Consider the following 22,650-nt stretch of genomic DNA (forward strand, 5'->3'; position numbering starts at 1 on the left):
CACGCATGCTTTCCAGTTTCACTAGTCACTAGTGTTGTGATGACACAAGGCAGAAAGAGTCATGAAAAACTTAAATGTTGGGCTAAACACCACAAAGTAGGAAACTCATTCCACGTTAATTTATTAAGTGACATTCTAGCTGCTGAAAATAAGTGACTGTGAAAGATGGTTGTGATTTTTCAACAGTTTATGCAATATTTTTGTTTAACTCAAGCTGAGAGTATGTACTTAACGTCCATATTCACTCTGTCACAATTGAATTTGTTTTTGTGAAATCTATAAATGAGAAAACATATTCTCTGGTGTGTTGACAAGCACTTATTTTGCTTTCATGCTGCTTGATCTGTTCATCATTCTTTAGCTGCCTGTGACCAGCCATTTCAAGAGAAATTAAGTCATCTCACAGCAAACCAGCACTCTGTCAGCTGGATTTGGCACACATGAGAATTCTGTTAACTAATTATATTCATATGTCGCATTGAAGGTGGTAAAAATGTACTATTAAATCAAAAATTATGCTTTATTGTTTTGATTTGTCTAGAATCAGTCTAGAGTTCAGTCTATGTGGTTGTTTCAATTGTGAAATAAATGCATATTTCAGGCATTTTATACAAGAACTATCTAAAAAGGGCGTTTTCACATTTACAGAATGTTTGAACTCAACACATTAAGGTGTTTTTATCTGTAGCTGTGTTTGTTAAAAACTTTACATTTTTGTGGAATTATATGTTTTATGTCTTCTCCAGATTTGGCTATATCTGTTTATAAACACATGACAGTGTATATAAACTCTTTCTCAAGGATTATATCATGATATGTTATGTAGCCATGATTTTTGTTGTTTCTACATATCTTTTTTGAAATGTGTTTAAAAATACTTTGCAGGCATCCAATAAACAGTTTATAAATAAAGTTTATTGCAAAATTCACTGTTTCTCCCAAACAAGTTGGTTTCTAAGACTTTTTTTTCTTGTGCTGTAAGTTAAATGTCAACTCAAACTCTGACTGCACACTTTGTTTGTGAGATGTGATTTCCCACACTTTCACTTCAAGAGTGACATTCATCCTCCCGAGCAGTTCCCATGCAGGGTCATAGTTTTGACTGCTCTCTCTGGTATTTAATTCCAGTTTTTTACGTTGTAGGCTGACTTTTTTTTTTTTTTTTTTGCTATCACAACAAGCTTTTAGAAAGTTTAAATCGGCGCTTTGGATAAATGCTGCGTCGTGTCTTTCCAACGAAACCGAAAGGATGGAGGCAAATGATTGATTGCAGAAGTTGTCCTTGACTTGATCGGACTGGAGTTTGGTGAAATCCTAAGCCCGGCGTCAGCAATCCATGACGGGGAAGGAAATAGGAGCAGCAGTCAGTTTGGTAATGTTGGAAGCCACGGAAAGCCACATCGGAAGTCTACCCGTCGCCGTATTAACGTCTCCGCCACAGGTAGTGCAAAAGTACTGAAGGGGAGCCAAAGAAAAAAAAAGTGAAAGTTTGGAGCTCACCATGAGCGAAGACGGTCACGACTAGAGATGGGTTTGCTCGTCTGAAGATCCTGCAGAAAAACATGATAAATGGTAAGCGCAGTTTGAACATCTGGTGCGTACTTACGCAGCAAATGAGCTGCTGCTGATGAAGCGTGCACACCGAGGTATATTATTGTGGCTATTTCGACTTTGGTCGAGATGTCAGGTGGCGCAAACAGCTGCAAACAGACAGATGCTTTTAACGCACTGTGCGCCTCAGTGGGAGCCAAATTGAGCGATGATTCATGGCCTGTTTTCCGTGGTTGCGTGTGAAGAGTTGTAACACTGCTCTCTTTTCATAGTGTCTGACTGGAACTCTGCTCCGTAGTGTCCTGGTGGCTGTCTTGTTGGCCTACTCCTGTGGGAAAAGTGGATGTAACTATAAAGAAATACTGGGCTCCTACAGAGAAGTCATCTCCGTTGAACTACAGAATCTGGTATGATAACAAAGTTTATCATAACTGCGGGATTAATTAACTGTGGTAGATTTTTAAAGATGATTGTGTTTTAAGACATCCCCACTAACTAAACTACTATTAAATGCTAGTTCACTGGAATCAGTTGCAGCTGTCATAAAGCTTGTGGAAACTGTGAGTTAATAACATGTGCTAGGCTGCCCTCCAGTGTTTGCTCTTCAAGTAAAGTTCTTTTCCCCCTCTCTCTTTTGGATCACAAGCCAAATAAATGTCTTAAATAACTTAACACTGGGCTGTTTCTTTTGCAGAATCTGGCTGTTTCAGCAAATAAATTTAAAGAGAGAGACCCTTGTCCCTCAGGAAAGGTAAGTGGCACTACATTATATGCACTTTCAGCACCATGGACAGGGTAAAAATAAGAACCTGCGTGGCACATGTTGTACATTTAAGTTTGGGTAAATACAGAAGAAGTTTTCAACCTTTGACTGACATGCTAGATGGGCTATTTCACCTTTTTAATTTTCTACACGTTTGGGCTGTTATCTCATGGCAGGCACGTCGCATCCTGGTTTCCATCTATGGTATGACACAGCAGATGCGGTGTCAGGGAAGTGGCAAAAAGCAGTCTGACCTGGTGAAGCCAGTTGAAAGCATGGAGCAGCTAATTGTGCAAAACTGCAGTCCCCAGTATTTGGTAAGATTACTTTAATGTGCTCTACTGAGCCCCCAGTACCACCACCACCAGCACCACACAGTGAGAAAACAAGCCAAATAGCTCTTGTGCTATTTTCTTTTTCCATGTTTTTCAGGGAAAGAATGCCTCTTGTTCAGCTGTCCAGAAAATACGAGGAAAGAAGAGAAAAAGGATGAGGTTAATCCGAGTTATCAAGGCGCTGATCACTTGCTGGCAAAAACTTCAAAGTGTCTCTGTGCTTTCAAAGTAGGAAATGTATCTCCCTGGTTCCTATAAGCCTGTGCTACTTTCTCATGAAGACATAAGGTGAATTTACACAGTGTTCCTTGCTACAGAATATTACATGTGACCAATCACTGACTGTATTTAGACAGCTATTTTTCAAAAGCAAAGTCATGAATGTTTACTGTTGTCAAGTTCTCAGTGTCTTGTGTATTAAAAGCTACACCAGCATCTGCATGTCAGCATTGCTACTTGTTTTATGGAATAGCTTTATAGTAAGCAAAGATAAGCTAAAGATCGATGCGTTCAGATACTTTTAGAACATTTTAAAAGTTTCTCCTGTTGTACAAACTCTTATGTTTTGTGTTTGCAAGCCACATGTCATCATACCCAAAAATGTTCTTATGTCGGTTATGTAGTTGAGTATATGCCACATAATAAAATTTGTACATGTTTGATTTATACTATTCTGAAGTGACCCTATGCGGTTATTGTAATAATGATAATTATTATTATTAGGGGTGCTATAGGTGTATCAGCTACAATAGACTTTTGTTGCAAGATATTATATAACCATCCTTTTTTCATTATTTTGATTAGGGAATGAATGTTAGTGTTACAAAATGTCATTCAATAAATATTGCACAATGTCTTTATTATAAAGAATGGAAACATATGGAAGCTTGTTTCTGTCAGTCAAGATTTTTTTTATTTTAATTTTATTTTTTTTGTTAGTCAAAATTTTCAGGTGTCTTGAAATTTTCTACTTATGAGAAATCACTCAATTCTAAAACATTTAGTCAGTAACTTGACGTTTTGAGAAAAAAGTTCTAACTTAGCCTCTAACTTTTTTTTTTCTGAGTGATGGAAACAAGCTTCCATAAAGAGGACACAAGAAAAAGCAAAATGTGAATAAAGCAGATATTAATACATGCTGGCGAAATCATTATATTTTAAATAAAGTCTAGCAACAAAAAAAAAAAAACAACCAACCAATGCGCTATTTATTTATCAGTGATCTGCTCTTAGCCACTTTGTTGTTATGGACAGGCTGATAGATGAGGTGAGGCAGGAGTCTCTGTGTACTGTGATGTTTGTAAACGACATTGTGATCTGTAGTGAGAGTAGTGAGCAGGGGGGTGAGACCCTGGAGAGGTGGAGGTTTGCACTGAAGAGGAATGAAAGTCAGAAGAAGCAAGACAGAATACATGTGTGTGACTGAGAGGGGGTAAAGGTGAGGATGCAAGGAGAAGAGGTAATGAAGGCGACAAATATAGGAGGTGGCAGAGAAAATGTTAAGATTTTCATTTGTGGTGACTAGGATGGACAAGATTAGAAATGAGTCTACTGGAGGGCCACCTTACGTTGAGTGGTTTGGAGACAAAGTTAGAAAGACAAGGCTGAGATGGACATGCGCAGATACAAGAAGGAAGAGGAAGGAAAGAGGAAGACCACAGAGATTCGTGGATGTAGCGAAGGAGAGCATGCCTAGGTTTGGTGAGACAGAGGACGATGCTGGGGGAAAGGGTGAGATGGAGGCAGATGTTCGCTATGGCGACACCTACAGGCAGCATGCAAAAGACGAAGTGCAAATATAGATAATATACAATAACTATACACATACACAAATCATATAATATATCTATATAGTTATTCTATTATACATAAACGCTTGATAACATTTTAAATATATTAATTAATGTAGTTATTTATAGAGGGGAAATTAAAAGTAGACGGACACAAATGTGTTTCATGGTACTGTTTCCGTCCGGAGCAAGAAATTTGTGGCACAACATCCACCATACGAACGACTCGAAACGTCAACAGCTGGATGTATGAAGTGTGGCTGTGAGAAAGGCTATTACACCGAAGATACTAACACAGTGTAGCTTTAAATGTTTTTGCCATATTTTTCAGTCATAGAGAATCGCATCTATTGAAAGCATTAGCGTCAAAGCAGCAGCGGCTCTCTGTGTTAGACCTTTTGGGGAAATCCGTTTGAGTGATCTGCATTTAACAGGTGAGAGCTGAGTTTAGTTATTTAATTTGTTAGTAGATTCACGTTAAGTACCCCTTAAAAGACATGGCCAGCAGCAGCAGTGGTAGTGTGGACATGGATCCAGATGTTGCCCTGAGGCTTTTCGAGGAGGGAGCTACCCTCGTGCTGCTGGGTGTTCCTCAGGGTACAGAGCTCGGAATCGACTGCAAGAGTTGGCAAGTGGGTCCTCGTTTCCGGGGTGTTAAAATGATCCCCCCTGGTCTGCACTTCCTCCACTACTGCTCGTCAGGCTATGGAGGACAAATTGGCCCGAAGACAGGCCTCTTCCTCTCTCTCAAACCCAGAGAGATCATACTGGCCAACTGGGACGCCAAGGAAGAAGATCTGGACTTCTCAGCCTCCAAGAATGAAGAGGAGTTGAGTCGGGTTCGTGCCAGCTTGCGAGAGCTGGATCCTTACCTGGGCCCCTATCCCTATGAGGTGATGAGGAAGTGGGTGTCCCTCACTGACCGTATCAGTGAGGAAATGGCCAAAAACTTGCAGCCTCTCTCAGGTCGGGTATGTGCATTCAGTGACGTGATTCCCGAGCTTCAGTTCACACACACTAAAGACAGGGCGGAGCAGCCGAGGAATGACACGGCCTGTCAGAGCATGAAAGAGGGGCTTGACAGGCTCCCCAAGATGAAACAGAGGGAGGGTACGGAGTTGCGCTTCTCTGTCATCCCTAAGAAGACCTACCCTCCCGGGGCTACGCCGGCTGAGATCACCAAGTGCAGCATGGACCTGAGCTACGCCCTGGAGACGGTGCTGGAGAAGAACCACATGCAGGAGGCTCTTAACGTGCTAGGTATGTATCACATTTGTTAAAAATGGGTTACTCTTGGATTCATTATGCAAGAAAAAGTACTGACATTTATCCCCTCTCTCAGGTGAGCTGCAGTTTGCCTTTGTGTGTTTTCTCTTTGGAAATGTGTACGAGGGCTTCGAGCACTGGAAGTGCCTCCTCGCTCTGCTGTGCCGCTCAGAGGAGTCCATTCTGAAGCGCAAGGACCTCTACCTGGGGCTCATCGCCGTGCTCTACCACCAGCTTGGAGAAATACCTCCTGATTTTTTTGTTGACATTGTATCTCAGAACAACTTCCTTACCTCCACGCTGCAGGTACATGCACAAATCAGACTATAGTGTTTGTCACTTGAGGCTTCTTTATATACAACTAAATAATATATATTCATCTCACTGGTGCAAAATTTATTTTAGATGTCCACCAAGATGTTGTGATATTAAAAAGTTGAAAAAATGTGTTGTGCAAACTAATCTTAAGTAATTTAGGTTCCATTAACCAGTATCACACTTTTCAACCACCAAGCCAGAAGATCAGGCTTTTACTTGCTCCTTGTGTGACTTTATTGGCCCACAAAAATGACAGTTTAATTTCAAGATTATGCTATAGGAACATATCATCATTTATTAGTAGATTCAAGCTTTGTATTCTGACTACATTGTGATCTGTGGACAGAATTAGAATAAATAAACAAATGGAAGTCAAAGCAGCTAAAAACATTGTTTTTCTTCGCATTCAGTCGATCATTTCAATCAGCTCTCTTCATGGGTAAATCGGTCATTGGAAACACCGTCACTGGTCCAAATGGGTCAGCAGCTGGGCTATCAACTTGCCCAGCAGAGTTTTCTGCTGGCCTTGGGCCATTGGCCTGTTGGTTATGTTGAACCCTGCATTTGTTCTACTTAAACCCCAGTGGGGATTAAAGTGCACAGCAAGCCCAGGTTAAAAAAATTATAAAGATAAGATATCTTTATAAAATTATAAAGATAATAATTCCCATGCAATGAGAAAGGGATGTTTTAATTGCCAATGCCTTGAATACCTTTCACAACACTATTTTTATTTGGCTGGTATCTGAGGACAGGTTATAAATCAATCCGTATAACATACGTTCATAATCCTGAATGATCTCCACGACACACAGAAATGTTTGCAAACAGAAAATGGGCCACAGTATCAAAGCATCACTTGAATTGAATCACATTTACAGTTACCACTTTATAAAATTGTTGAATTAATTTTTTGTCACAGGATTTTTTCCAGTTTGCCATTGGGCCTGGTGTAGATGCCACCCTGCGTAAGAGAGCAGAGAAATTCAAAGCCCACCTGACCAAGAAGTTCAGATGGGATTTCGATTCAGACTTGGACGACTGTGAACCTGTTGTGGTGGAGCTGCCTGAAGGTGTTACAGTCGACTGAAACTACTCAATGGACTCTGTGCTCACCGAGAAAAAGGAACACAGAAGGAGAGCCACAAAGTATCTTATGCTACAGTCACACTAGGGAAAACAGTGGGTGGAGACGACAGCACGGCCAAACATTTTTGCAACTGACTGATCTCATTGGCTTTAAAATAGTTGCTTTGAAGATGGCGACCAAGTCTGTGATCACTTGCAGACAGCCGCTATCTTTAAAGTGGCTTTGGTGATGGTGATAAAATGTCAATACACACAAATTCACATTATGTACTTATATTAGGAGTGCAACTATGGCCTCATAGATTTGAAGCATAAATTCAGACATTTCTGCACGAATGGTAACGCAGCTGCTGCAGGATGATGATTCCAGCTGCAGAGTCACATAAGCTTTTGGCAGCCTCACATTTAAATTAGCAGCTGGGAAACAGTTGCAGAGAGATGTAGTGAAGTCTGGTTCTGACTCAGAAGGATTGTGTTGCGTTGAATCTGTTTGTGTTTATGAATTAGACAACACACTTTCTCCAGTCTGTGAGAGTGATTGCAGACAGAACCTATTTAGTCACTCAGAGGCTGAGCGTGTTGTTGGTCACTGCGACTACTTCCAGCTGTTTGCTACCATCAGTGTCTTTCTCCTAGTTACAAGGAATCCTCATAATGTTAGTTTGTGTAGCTCTATTAGTTCTTTTGCAGAGTGCATTGAAATGATCACGTGTGAACTGCACTACACCTGTGAAAAAAGCATACACACAAGATGTACAAGGTTTTCTGAAAGGGTTGGAAAGTATAGGTTTTATAACTCACAGAGTAATGATTTTCTTGTTAAAGTACTGCTTCGTTAAATTTTGTTTTTATGTTATTTTTTTTACTGTAATCAATTTAATAAAAACAGCACTTCTGAAACAAAATATCCGCCTGTGTCTGGTGGTTTCTGTCACTGTTGTTTATCATTAATGAACCTTTCAATACTTGCTACCATGTCTTTTCTCTTTCTCCTCCACTAGATGGCGCACATAGGCCTTATTTACAGCTTGAAAGCTGCTCTATAACACCATATTTGCAGATTGTCAGTTCCACAATTGATAAAAGCTGCTGTTTTTGGTGGGAAGGACTTGCAAGAAGAATTTCATACAATTTATCAGCTTTGATAAGTTTTTTTCTCTTCAAGGAGAGCAAAAAGAAAAAAAAAAAGGTGCTGCAATCATGATGACATGGATGACTGGGATAAGATAAGAGCTTTTTTTGTTAATCGACCTTTTCTTCTTCCACCATCCCTCTTAACACTTATCTTCAAATATCTATATAAGATTATCTAGAGAGGTATATATATATATATATGCAGTTACAACTCCTATATAGTTTACCCATACCTTTCAGCTCCATCCCTTCAGTTACAATGGTGGACATCACAGACTGTGCTCTCCTGTTGGTTCATTGATCTGTTCACCCGTTAATCTTGTTCTTTGCACTTCTTGAACCCTTTTCTCTTCAGCTGGACCTCTCTTATTTGACGTGCCCTGGCTCCATGAACCAATCTATAGCTATAAAGCTGTTTTGAAAAGGACAAAAGTCATTTAATGCTATTATGGGAATCAATAGAGTCTGAGCCCGTTGCTGGAGATCTAAATGCCAATACAAGAAATCCATTCTCTTCCAGGAAGACAGCTGGTATTGTGAAAGTGATGGTAATAGTGGGCTTTACACTGAAAACTCCCCTTTGAAGATTTACGCAACCCTTTAAAGAAGATCAGTTCATGTTTGTGGTCCGCTGTGAGACCACTGGGGCCCTGTGCTGGTTGTTATTTTCCTTTTTAAATGCAATTAAATGGCGACTATGGCTTGGAAAACATGGCGGAAACTTATCAGCACAACATGGAAGGAAAATGTATGCCAGTGATTTGTAAATGCATTTTCCTCTCCGGAGATGAAATACTGTACATTGTTGATGAAGACAGTCGCAGAAACGACTCTGCTGGGATGTCCTTGGCATTCCAGCCCCTCTATTAGTGCTGGAATTACAGTGTATAGGAATTCAGCAGACAACTCACTAAGGGTCCAGTTTTTCCGTGCCACATGCACCCCTTCACCCTCAGTGAAGGCTCTCCTTCTGTGTTTCCTGGTATGGCAACCATTTTTCTTCTAATCTCTCTTATTTGTTTTGTTTGGTGTGGCCACCCCGGGGGAGCAAGGCACATAGAGAAACAGACTGTACTGACTGTGCAGAGCTTCAAAAGCCTTGCAGGCCCTGTCAGTCATGGTGGAGCTTTCTCGCCATCAGATGTGAGCTGGCCATTTCCATGGGGCTCACAGGCCGCTCACTCTGCCAGTGTAAACACAGGCCCCTCTGTTTCTTTTTCAGTCACTCGCCCACTCGCCTCCCGTCTTCACGACAGAAAGGAGGATAGCGCTTAGTGTGTGCAACGACTTGACAGTCGGTGGACTGGATGTGATGAATTCATTGTGGATTAAACAAACCAGGAGTTTGATCATGCGCGTACTGAACTGCTAAATTACTAACTCTTATTTTGGAAATTTGGGATAAACAGTTACGTTTTGCCGTCCCCGTGGTGTAAAGTCAGAGATCAACTAGGAAATGCAAAAAATATAAGGATCCACAGAATCACTGCTAAATGGCAAATGATTTCCTTTCTATCTTTGTTGATTTATTATTTTTTTAATTTCAGGTGGTGATTTCCTTTGTTCTCACTCCCTGTGTGTACACACGGTGATGTCTGCATGTTTCCAGGACTATTTTGAGCTATAGCAGAAGGCATAAACTGAATAAAAACTAGTTAAAAAGTAGGATTTCAGTCATTGTTTGCATCCCAAAGTTATCTGTAAGGATAAATAGAGATCCAGAAGTGGAAAGGCTGTTTGCTCTGCATCAACCCTGGTTTTGCTGATATAAAAATGCAAGCAAATATTCCAGATGAAGGCGAAATGACCGGCTCTCATAAACCAAAACTGGTGTCAGAAAAAGTTTGATGTTGTGTGCATCTGTGGAATGGATTTTAATCCCTGTTCATACACACATCAGTTTTCAGAAGCTACTTTTTCTCACTTTTTTTTGTTGTTGTCTTGATGTTTGGCATTTACTTCATTGGGAAGTATATGCTGATGACCAGGCATTTCTATAATCCCTTTCTGCTGCAGTGCTAGCGGGAGTTCACATGTTTGACTCGCATGACCCAAATGTGATTCAGGCACGTGTACATTTTCCCAGGGTGCATATATGAGTGTGCGGTCTGGGCGCGTGCACATTTCGAACCCAGACTTATTGACGGCGGGGTGGTAGGGGTGTTAAAAGAAAGGATGAACGAGGTTAAAAAATCCTTCCTGGAAATTTCATACACATCAGGGGAGAGAGAGTGAGTGTGAGTCTATGAACAATATGTTCTGCTATAGTGATCTGGTGAAGCGATTAAAGGCAGGAGCTAAAAAGAAGGCACCAGACCTTTGAGGCCTAGTCAGCAGTCATCTGTGGGTCTTTCTGATCAAGTACAGCATAAGGACACAGCAGCTGGCCAATAAATTTCACAGACTAAGCAAGTAAATTTGTTGAGGTGAACAAAGCACCGGCCGTGATTAGCACATAGAGCTGCTCCAGGACAACAGAGGCCTAGATCACCTTCACTGACATGTTTCAGTTTTGTCAAAGAGCTTATAAAAGTGTCTACACCTGTGCTGTATGTCATCCCTGAGAGCTTAAATAAACATCAGCTGATCATTGAGAATCAAACGCGGGTTAAACAAACCACAGCAAAGACCTTTCTGGTTCCTATCCCCCCGTTCACAGTCCATCAGCTATCTTTCACTCTACCCCACCTGCTCTTCAGATGACTGAATCTGACTTCCATTTTTAGTGAGCCCGTGTTGTCTTTGGCCGTGGCACTCAGAGCACGAACTCTGGCCGACATCATCACAGCAAAAAGGATTTGAATACCCCTGCACCCCAAATACACACAGATACACACACTCTTCGAGCTGCTCACTTTCTATGAGGGGGCTCTGAGGTGATAGCAGACCCCTCCTTGTAGCCAACACTCAAGAGAGAACTCCCCCAAAGGGCTGCAGCACGGAGGCAAACACGTAAGCAGACTGGACCTTTGAGATTGCTCTCTGAAGTGGATGAAAACTTTCTTTACTCATAGTTTTCCTGTGTGTAATAAAGTCAGTCCTGCTTTCTTCTTTGCCATTTTGTTTAACTTTTAAAATTCCCTTCTTTATTCTTTACGCACAAGCAAACACTGTGTTGCTCCCAACATTTCGTTTCCTGTTCGATTTGGACTTATATACATTGCTTTGGATTAACCTCTGCTAGTTATTTTTGATTGTTTGTTTGTTTTCTTATGAAACAAAACTCTTGTAGATACTGTTGTGGTCAGAAGTTTACAACCACTCATCATGGGCATGAATGTGACTTTGAACTGTTCTCTTGATGATTGTACAGCTTACATCTTTAATGACTTAAACATTAAAAATTGGATACACAAGTTTGAATTTATTTGGGATTTTCTTTAATCTACACAGGATTAAAAGTATACATAGAGGCTCTCAAATATATATATGTATATGTACTCATATAAAACTTTTAATAAGTGGTGCTTTGTCTGAGTCTGACATCATTCACTGGACTGACCAGCACATTGGGAATTGGTTTGAACATTCAGGAACAACCCAGGAAGGCCCACAGTTTTATGGTCAGATGAGACAAAGCGAGACAAAGGCCACAATGACAAAAGGTATATTTGGAAGCGTAAAAGTAAGGCTGTACACTGAACACTGTGCTCTGGGTTTCTTTTGCTGCCAGTAGTAATAGTACATTGTACAAAGTAGGTGGACTAATAAAGAAGGAGGACTAACTATACATTTTTTAACTTCACCACAAATCAACAGATAGATGGTTGAAAATGTAGAACTAGTGAAGTCTTACAAAAAGGACACTTAAAAACTAGTTTTGGAATGGATAAAGCAGGCTAACATTACGTATTTGCAAGTATCTGCCTTCCCGAAACTCCGACTAAAACACTTTTGAAAATTTGCGGACGATGATTAAAAGGTGTGTGGGTGCCAGGAAACCAATAATATAACGAACTCTACCAATTCTGCCAAGACGATTGGTCAAATATCCAACTAGAATTATACCAGGAGCTTGTTTAATGGTTAAAATGCAACTTGCTAAGGGACATTCAACTAAATATCAGTTGGAGTGCATTTATATATTTGAGCCTATGACTGTACTTTTGACCTTGTCTGGATTAGAAAAAAATCCAGAATAAATTCAAACCTTTGTACCCAATTTTTTTTTTTAAAGTGATTAAAGATGTATGCTGAACAGTTATTCCACCCTGGAAAAAGAACAGTTCAAAGCCCCAAATTGCCATGATGATGAGTGTGTGTAACTTCTGACTACAACTGCACATTTGTTCCCTTATTAATTGTGCTTTAGCTCATTTTAAATGTGCAGGATTTATTTTGTGACACAGGCAGCATTTAAAAAGCCACAGAAAAATCCCAGCCTCCCGTTTTATTCCCACATCTCTTTAATACAACAGTAAATCATGATCTTCCTGTCTCCTTTATGTACTTTTTACCCTTCCCATTCTTTCCTACCGTATTCCACTTCCCCCATACCTCTGCTTCTCTGCGTCTAGGCCTGAGTTGAGTTATTGGACCATCATCTACCGTAGCTGAGCAGAGAGAGGTCAGTTCTCCTCGGCTATCAGTATTTTGTAGCTCGCTGTACCATTTCTGTTCTGTGTTTGGTAAAATGTCAGAGTCCCCAAATTCCCTCATAATCATTAGCAGACCTTAAGGAAACATCACTTCTCATCAGGGTGTTTATTAAGTAAATAACTCTTAATGACCATATTCTTTAAAGTCTTTCCATCTAGCTTTCCAGCTCTAACTCCCCTGTGTCCCTGGCCAGAATCCTAGACTCATCCAAGCCCATCATCCCTAATCTGAGTGCTAGCTGTCTCCTTTCCTATCCTACTGCTGTCACCACTGCTATTAAGTCTGTCTAATTGAAGAGGCTTCTGTCAGTGTGTGTATGTGCATGCAAGTATGGGTCCGTGTTGTGGCCAGGCTCACTGGAGCCAGGTGGCCACGTGTTTGGCTCATAGGAGGCCATTTCTCTATCGATGTTCAACCATAGACTATAAAGTCAGCCATGTGGTGAACATAGAGCAAGATCTTATTTGATGCCAGGGACTTGGCAACTGATGCGTAGGAAGACATAATCAGGAATGCAAATTTGGCCAATTATTTTTGAAATTTGGTGGATATGGCGAAAGCGGTTTGAGATTTTTCCAAGACTTTAATGAAACTGCAAGCAAGAGAAGATGACTCTGGACGAGACGCTAATAAATAAACAATACTGAGCTGCACATGAGAATTCACTGGGTCTTGACTAAGTAGATGGACTCTTTAAGCTGAAATGAGAGCATCAGTACTTTATAACAAACAAAACAGACACAACCTCCAGTGTTAAATCATCTAGATTTGAAAAAAAGAAAAGAATTCTCCAGCTATCCAAAAACATGTTAGGTGTGGTATATTTGTGGTATGTCAGCTTAAGATAATTAAGGGACTTGAGTTACTCAACCCAAATCACAAACAACTTGCAGAAGCTGTTATTTTGTTGTGATGTCACTTAAAGCTGCAGCACAGCTTTCTGTCATAAACACATTTAGCAAACATCTCCCTCTTCGCTGTGTCAAATCAGCCACATTTTTTCATCAACTCTCTTCACTCTTGTTATGTTTACCTCTCTGACCCAAGATGTCTGGCGAGTAAACAGATACTGGCTCTTGTCGTGGCCTGAACCAGGTCCACGTTTCTCCTTCAGGCCCTTCTTCTTGTCCAGATTAGCAAGGAACCACAGCTGCTTAATGAAAGTCAGGAGTGGCTGCCCACAGAATGCCTGCACAAAGACTACTGTAGTGTAGTAACAGGAGAGAGACCACTGGTGCAATATAAACATTACTGAATGAAAGCCAAGAACATGAGAGCATAATTCCGATTCGAATATCAGTATATTTGTATTGTATATTAGTCAGTCCATTAGTTAACATGCTATATCCATGCAAATAAATAAGTAAAATCAAGTCTTCGATCTCAGCTTTGCTCTTGAGCTGACAGGGACCTCCATTTCTTTTTAAGTAGGAAAACCCACAGTTGAGATTGCATTCTCCTGCAGTCCTCCTCCTCCTTGGGACACACTAATGCATCCACGTACTGAAAAATATTTTCATAACTGAAAGGGAGTATCCATCTCTCAGTTCAGACTCACAGGGTCCTGTTCATGTATGTTACTGAAGGAAGAAGAAGCTCCCTTGGCCTTATGCAGGCTTTGCCCTATCCTGAGGTCTACAGAGTGAAGATTTATGCTTTATGGTTAATGATATTCTACTCCCACAGCTTCCAGCCTGCATCCCTCCCTGCAAACCCCCCCAACACCAGGGCTGCTGGGATTCATGTGTAGATAAACAAAGACCCTCACTCGGACGGAAACACATGCAGTGATCTGGTCGCATTTAATGGCCAAAGAGGGGAATGGAAGCAATATTTTTACACGGAAGATTGGTTCCCAGTGTATGCGGTTCACAAAGGCATCCGGCCTGAGCTTTACTGATTCTAGTATTGTGCTCAAAAGTTTAAAAGAGTGTGTTGTTGAGCACACTTGCTTAACAACACACTCAAGAGTTTTACTTAAAGTTGGCAAAGCTGAAGCCATTCATATGTTACTCTAGACTTGTTTGCCATATTGAATATGATGCAACCACCAGTAGATAGGAAAAAATGTGTATTCCCTGACCGGTTGGCAATGGTTTCTGGAGGTTGCTTGCTCTCAGGGGTGGCTGTAGCCAATACAAGGTGGTATCTCGGGCAAGATACTAACCCCATGTTGCCCTCCAATGCATCCATCGGAGTGTGAATGCGAGTGAATGTTAGATAGAAGCACTAAAAACCTTAGATAAAGTGCTTGTGTGAATGGGTATGATTGGGTGAATGCACGAGTTGTATGAGGCGCTTTGAGTGCTCAGTGAGAGTAGAAAAGCGCTGTATAAGAACCAGTCCATTTACCTTTTGCTAGCCGATTGCCACTGTTGCTTATAATTGTTCATGTTTGCCTTCAAATACTTGCTAACTACTAGCTGAGTGGTAGTGAGCCAAGATGTCTCAAAAGACACAGCTTTTACTTTGAAGGCAAACAGTCTCCATTTTCACAGCTTCAGGACAACTCGGAGAGTAGTTGGACAGTGTTTCTGAGACAAGTACGTCACTTTGTGCAAACTACAGGCAACAACACAAATATATTAGAGACCAAAACAATTACAGTTTTTGCCAACATTTTCCCATAGCAACAGATGGTTTCAAGTCAGTCGCAGACCAATTTCTAGGCCTGTGTGCCTCATTTGAGCCTACATTTTGTCATATTTATATATATATTTTATTTATTTTTATATTTTTTAACATGTTCAATGTATCACTTTGGCATGTCAAGTGTACAGCACTTTGTGTTCAGCTGGGGGCTGATCTGAAAGTGCTATATAAATAAATTGCTTGCTTGCTTGCTTGCTTGCTTGCTTACCATGATGTCATAGGTCCAAAATGGTGAACACATTAACATCACATGGTTAGCGGTCACATGCCTGCAAAACCTTGATACTACACAGTGGTTCAAAGCGGTCTATGGTGTTCAGCCAACTGTTTTGAGAAGAAGGATAACAGGTTGTCTTCTTCTGTGTTCACACACACACACACACACACACACACACACACACACACAGGCATGATTTAGCATTGGTTCTTTATGTCTAAATAAAGGCTTTTTTTTAAAGAATGTTTCTGTGTGTTGGCCTTTATTTGTTTCTTTCTCTTTCTGGTTTAATCTGAAAGGCAGTGTTTCACACTTCTTTTGGCAGCCCTGTCAGTCGCCTGAAAGAAATTGAATGATTGGCAAATCAGTGGCTGTCACACCCAAACAATTTGGAGTCCAGCTTTTCACAGAATGATTTCACACGCCCAGGAGTGACCTTTGTCTCCGGCAAGGACATGTGAGCACATTATGAATGGTTTTGTTTGAGTTCTAGTATTATGAAGGAAAGATGTTAACTTTTTATGAGTAACTGCAGCTGGTCAACATATATGCATCATATAAAACAGTGAAAATGCTTCTCTTTTTTGGCATGCACTGGTGATGGCTGTGTACTTTAGGGGCTTTCTTAGCTAATCTAACAGACATCCTGACTGGTCCATTTGGGAATTGTTTAAGTCAAACCAATACCCGGTTTCACCTGAAGTGCTGCCATGATAACAATCAGACATAAGTTAGATGTCTGGGGTCATCAATGCACAATTTCTTGCCTTAATAACCAATAGCCTGAGAAAAGTCAAACGTTGGAGGTTTGCACATTGGGGGTTCTTAATCCAAACCACAAAAATGTACTTACATGTGCATGCATGCACTTTGTGTCTCTTTCTCCCACCTGCACTAAATGCACATACACGTACCGACACGTGTTTGACTGGCACATGCTCTATGATTGCTGCAGCATATAACCTTCATACTCTGTCTGCTAAAGAATGAAGATTTGTTAGTTTTTCAGATTCCTGGATGTGTTAATAAATTCATGCTGTCACAGCCACTGGGACCCTTTGTTTATTTTCATTAAGCAAAATCATCTTCAGGGCAGGAAAAGTGTAAAATACTGTTAAATACTGAGGTCATCACATCATGATGAGTAAGAGATGATAAGAGCTACAAGCAGGGGAAGATGTATTTTATTCTCAGAGTATGAGTTATTAAATTCTTACAGATTCAAGGCTTTGGTAACTCTAAATTATTAAGAAGCACGAACAATCTATTCAAATAAACTAGAAGAAAGTTCATTAGTACTACATTCCTTGAATGAAAACTCTGATAAACTGTTAGGTATGAAGACATTTAATATAATTTATGGGTCTGGGGCGATGGGATCAGGGTTAGGGTGAAGGACAAAGTCATGAAGATTGTGGATTTACCACATTCACACAGTGAGAGTTTTTTTTTGATGGATTTCTCTATTTTGACAAACTGTTAGTGATGCAAAGGGCAACTACAATTGCACTATATTACAACTGCAAGCTGTACATACTACCACCTACTCTACTCTGCATGAAGTTGACTAGTAAAGCCTTTAAAAATACATCCAAGATGTGCAGGACAAAGACATCTCTGAACTGTTATCCATGCTAACCAGCTAGGCTCATCTTAGTGCCATAGTCCATAGTAAGTCACTGTAGCGACCAGTCTGGTTCAGAGAAGAAGAGAATCCTTTCATCATTTTGTTATTCTAACCAACAAATGAAATAATGAATGCAACAATGACTGATGCTCTTGGCAAACAACCATTGGAGAGCTGAATTAATGAAGAGGCCTGCTGGTTAGAGTCAGTTAAACTAGCATGGGCCGTTGCATTCCTGCTATTCTTAATGGTATAGTGTGGAAAATCTCACTGTAGATAGCAGATTGCAGTCAATTGAATTCTGTTTTCTTACCCCACCCAGTTCAAGTGTATTATTCTAGCTGCAGCGCCTGCTGTTGGAAAAACATTTTTTTGTGTCAAGATTATTTAAATCCTTGTCTCTCTGCAAATCCTTGCCTCTGGAAAGATACTATGCCAAAAACTACTCATCACTTTGTCTTTTTACCTCTTTGGTGAGGGGAAGCCCTTCTCAGGTGACAAAACATAGGTATGATCCATCATATCTTCAGTCTGAAGGTGCACGTGTGAATTAAAATTTGTCTCCACGTCACATGAACACCTACGAGTTCTCATGTCTGCCCTGGTGTACGTATGTAGATTAGTTGGAATGGTGATTCACATCTTGGAAACTATAATCAAGACATGGCAGCTTCCACAAACTGACACTTGCTCCTGTGTATTTTTATTGGATTAATTCTGAATTTACGAGACTCCATTATTTATTGGAAGATGTAATTACACACTAACTAATATACTGTTATGCGTATAACAGTCTTATAAATTTTTTTAAATAGCCTCAAAAAATTACTGACTGCACCTTTTAGCTTTTTTATGCCTTCCTACCTGAACTCTAGTATTACCAGCTCTAATAGAACTGGTACCTACAAACATAGTTGCTATAAAGTTCACATGGTATAGAAATTTAAGACAACTTGGAGACTAAAAAAGAAAGAAAGAGCAGTTTAGAGTCTGTAATGACCATCGTATGATACTGCAAGTACTGATGATTATGAAGTTGGATTTATGAACCTAGTTGTGGCTCAACTCACAGCTTCTACAGTGATTGGAGTGCCTTTTTAAAAATATGTGTAAATCATGGCACAGCACATCAAAATGAAAATGTCTTCAATGCCCAGAGCTATTTAAAAGAAACGACCGCATAGCCTTCTAGAGGAAGGTACTATTCAGCTATTTTACAAACCATTTTACAATCAAAATGTTTTGTGACCTTGCCAAAAAAAAAAGAGTTAAAGCTGTACCTGATTTAAATCTGGCTATTACAAAGCCTTTTATTTCCAACAACTCCTGTAACAAAATATTAAGTTTTCATCAAGATACCAAACATCTTGTTTCCACATTACCGTTTCCACAATAAAAACCTTTGATTCTTAATAATTATTATCATGTTGTAATACCTGGCTTATCAAGCCTTTATGGGCTAGACCTTTCCCTTTAATCTACAGTGCATGTCTATGTTTTAAAAGTAATTGGTTGTGTCACGTACTGATTTTTGCTGAAATTAATAATTTAATAATTGGCTGGGTGCTTATCAACCATGGCTTGCTGACTGCATAAATAGTGAACAGACTCCCCTTATCATGTATCACCAGAATCAATTTCATATGCACACATTAGGCCTTATATTAAAAATCAAAACATTTAAAGTACGTAATATATTTTCCCTCCAGCAATACACCAAGTGCAGACTTGGTCCCTCTTGCAGTCAGATGAAGAATTCCATTCTTTATTAAAATATGAGATTTGTTTGGCTGGTACTGTGTCATACAAAGGATTAAGTTTCAAGACAAAGGGGTCTGTTTAAACTTCACCGTAAAATGTAGCTCTTCTTTAAACTAACATGACCCAGCTCGCAAGCTAAATCCATGCATTTCATTAGGGATTTATTGACAATGATCCACCAGTTGAGCATAATTGCATTCCAGACTGTAATGTAGCAACAGTCCCTCTGCACTTCGTCAAATCCAAGGGTGAGACTTGCAGGCACCCCTGAAAGTAATGTATGCATGCATGCTTAGGATTTTTCAAGGGCATGAAGCGCCATACAGGATGGTATGTAGAGTAGAGGCACTGGTAGCAGCTGCTGTGTGTTTGGTATGTGCTCTATCCATTACAATTGCATGTATAGCCTTTGACATGTCATTAAAGCATTCTTCAGTAGTGACAACATGGGGTCAGGAGATGTGACAGCAGCTATCACTGTCTGAGCAATTTGTATAATGTCATACTGAACAAATATGCAAAGACAGCTTTAGATAGTATCACAATTTTATGATGCTAACAAAGTCGTTTACTAGCTAATATGCATGGAACTTACCCTTCTTGATGTGTCCTACAGGCCTGTTTTATAAGGGTGGTTAAAGGGCACTTGTAGGCTTTGTGCTTGTAAAAATAGCTCACCAAAATAGGAATCGAAGATGGAATGAACCCAGTGAAAATACTTGTGATATTGATAGTTCAACAGCTACCATTTAACCTGACTCTAATTAAGACCAAACATTTTAATCTGAATGAAAGCCTGTGAGGGATCGTTTCTGCAGGCCAGAAACCGAGGAAACTGGAGAAGGGTGTGATTATAATTAGGAAGGAAGGGTGAATTTAAGAAAAACACATAAGTTATTCCCTCAAGAACTTTGTGTTTCAGATATATAGCTTGGGGATACATGACTGCACATACACATGCACCCTAATAAGTTTTGAATGCCATCCTAAATTTTATCACAAGGAAACTTAAATATCCCATTGCCTCAAAAGAGGAAGGACCCCTAACACACACACAGACACACACACACCTAGACACACACACACCTAGACACACACACACACAGACACACACACACACACACACACACACACACACACACACACACACACACACACTCAAGCATGTTATGCTGGTTTCAGCTGAAACAATGTTTCAAACCATATTCCGGGGTTTTTAGTTCACCATTTAAGAGGTTTCAAGAAGAAAATAAAAGGCAGATCTGAATGTTTGAAAATGTTTTGGAAAAATTCTGCAAAGATGAGATGAAAAATACTCAAAGGATAAATTCAATTGGTTTATTATTTAGATAAGTTGAAAAAAAAGTTAAACAAGCAAGTAAATAAAGAAACAAGGTAAAATGAAGTAATAATGAAAAAACCTTAAACAAGTAAATAAAGAAACAAGGTAAAATGAAGTAATAATGAAAAAAGTTAAACAAGTAAATAAAGAAAAAAAAGAAAACCCCAACAATCCCCTCTGAGCAAGCACTTGGCGACAGTGGGGAGGAAAAACTGCCTTTAAACGGGCAGAAACCTCCGGCAGAACCAGGCTCAGGAGGGGACAGTCAACTGCCGGGACTGGTTGGGGGGGTGAACAGAGGTGGAGCAAGACGAGGCTACATCAGGTGAGAAAGCAGTAGCGTCTCTCCTCCGGAACAAGCGGAACCATTTTGTCTTCTTTTTCATGGACTTTTCCACAAGTGCTTTTTTCTCCAGGATGAGATTTCTCAACTCATCGACTGTTTCTGCGTTTTGCTTTTCAAGTTTCTTACATCTTTGTTCCACCTCTTCTAATGTTGCTTGTTGTTCTTCAAGCTTGTCTTTGAGTTGTTTGGATGTTGCCTCCTGTATCAGCTTGTCCTTGTGCATGTCTGCATTTCTCTGTTGTACTTCTTTGTGCTCGTCTTCTAACTGCTCGTTTCTTTTCTGGATTTCTTGGAGCGTGAGCTGCAGGTCTTCATGTATTTTGTCTTGTTGTTGTTTTTGTGCCTGCATTTCAGTGTTTTCACGCTTCAAGTTATTGAATTCCACCAAAATCCCCTTAACGAGCTCGGAGTTGTTTCTCGCTATCTGATCGATCCTTTTCTGCATCTGTGAGCAGCGTTTCTCCAGTTTGTCCTTTTCTTCTTCCACTTTAGTTGCTTTGTCCTCCAGCTGCTTACAAAACTCTTGCAGTTTTAGATTTTTAGACTCAAAGTCCTGGACAATACATTTTCCTTCTTTCAGTCTTTCCTGCTGTTGCTCTTTCTGTTGAAGAAGGTCTTTATTTTGGCGCAGTGTTTCATCCAGGCTTTCTTTCAGCATTCGGTATTTTTCCTGCATGCTCTTCAGTTCGTGCTGCATGTCTCTTTGTTTTTTGTCCTGCTCTTCCTTCTGTTGGAGGATTTCTTTCTTTTCTTCCACAGCTTCATGGAGCTGTCTTCGGAGCAGCTGATACCTTTGGTCCATGTACTGGAGATCCCATTGTATCTTGTCAGTCATCGTTTTCTTGTCTTGGAGCTGGTTGGTCATTTCTTTTAGTTCTGCACTCTTTTGCTTGTTTTCTTTAATGAGGTGCACAATCTGCTCTCGGGTCTGAGCAAACTTGATTCCCCAGCCCTCATTAATAATTTTTATGTCCGGCTGGCGCTGTTGTCTTTCTTCCAGCTCTTTATTTTGGGCTTCCATTCTTCTACACTTGTCCTCCAGTTGAAGTTTCTCTTCTTCAATCTGTTGCATTTTTTTCTGGAGAAGGTAGTTTTCCTTCCTACTCTCCTCTAATGCCCTTTGGGAGGATAAGACGCCATTTGGGGAAATTGGCCGACCACGCCAGGAAGGAGAGGCGGCGTAATCTTTTTGAATTGGTTGGTTTTTTCTTGGAAACATGTTGGAGTTTCTATACGATGACTTTGAAAAGCTTTCCAAATGTTTCTGTGGTGAACGCTTGTAGGCTGCAAACACAGATGCTGCTAAAACGAACTAAAACTTGCTGTGCCTCACCCCTATTTAAGGAAAATCATCACAGGACTTAAGATTCTTAAGATCTCCCTATGACATCATCACTCCCTAAGCCAACGAGATTGTCACAAGACATTTTGGAATGGGGTATTTTTTTTTTAAAACTGTTTTCAAACTTAACTTTAAATTTCAGTGTTTCCTAGTTGTGGACTATTGGTTAGTCCAGCCGATTAACCCTTGGATGCACAACCCACCAATACCTACACTCTTCCACGAGTGGGGTCAAAAATGACCCCAAATAGAAACAATGTATTTTGATATAAACTCGGTTGTCATTCTTCACAATCTTTAAAACGAAGAGTTGTAATATTTTCATATTTGAGGTATTCCTCATAAAACATGTTTGTGACATGAGGCACTTTGCATTTTTATTTATTTTTTCATTAATTTTAAGAAATTGCAGTTTTTGTATGTTTTTGCAGTTTGTGTTGTAACTAAAAGTTACTGTGACTCAAACATAGAAAATTCGATTTTTTTATTTCTCACACCTAATTTATTAGCGATTATTT

General features: G+C 40.0%; 2 protein-coding genes across 2 annotated transcripts; one reads left to right on the top strand and one right to left on the bottom strand.

Annotated features, from left to right (window-relative positions):
• Nucleotides 1-4,615: 4,615 nt before the first annotated feature.
• Nucleotides 4,616-8,017, top strand: aar2 (AAR2 splicing factor). Its single transcript, XM_003438879.5, has 3 exons — nt 4,616-5,699; nt 5,782-6,011; nt 6,946-8,017. Exons 1-3 carry the CDS (start codon nt 4,937-4,939, stop codon nt 7,111-7,113), a joined length of 1,161 nt encoding a protein of 386 aa, XP_003438927.1. The 5' UTR covers nt 4,616-4,936; the 3' UTR covers nt 7,114-8,017.
• Nucleotides 8,018-20,615: 12,598 nt separating this feature from the next.
• On the bottom strand, nt 20,616-22,086 carry LOC109196168 (trichohyalin-like). The gene has a single exon (XM_019349505.2). It carries the CDS (start codon nt 22,007-22,009, stop codon nt 20,696-20,698), a length of 1,314 nt encoding a protein of 437 aa, XP_019205050.1. The 5' UTR covers nt 22,010-22,086; the 3' UTR covers nt 20,616-20,695.
• Between the last annotated feature and the right edge of the window lie 564 nt (nt 22,087-22,650).

The sequence above is a fragment of the Oreochromis niloticus genome, linkage group LG20 (genome assembly GCF_001858045.2).
Source record: "Oreochromis niloticus isolate F11D_XX linkage group LG20, O_niloticus_UMD_NMBU, whole genome shotgun sequence".
NCBI classification, from domain to species: domain Eukaryota; kingdom Metazoa; phylum Chordata; class Actinopteri; order Cichliformes; family Cichlidae; genus Oreochromis; species Oreochromis niloticus.

Excerpts from the sequence above, each read along its gene's own strand:
- aar2 (XM_003438879.5), top strand. The coding sequence starts at position 4,937 with ATGGCCAGCAGCAGCAGTGGTAGTGTGGACATGGATCCAGATGTTGCC. Across the intron at positions 5,700-5,781 it reads GGAGGCTCTTAACGTGCTAG|GTGAGCTGCAGTTTGCCTTT; the intron begins GTATGTATCACA and ends CCCCTCTCTCAG. Across the intron at positions 6,012-6,945 it reads TCCTTACCTCCACGCTGCAG|GATTTTTTCCAGTTTGCCAT; the intron begins GTACATGCACAA and ends TTTTTGTCACAG.
- LOC109196168 (XM_019349505.2), bottom strand. The coding sequence starts at position 22,009 with ATGTTTCCAAGAAAAAACCAACCAATTCAAAAAGATTACGCCGCCTCT.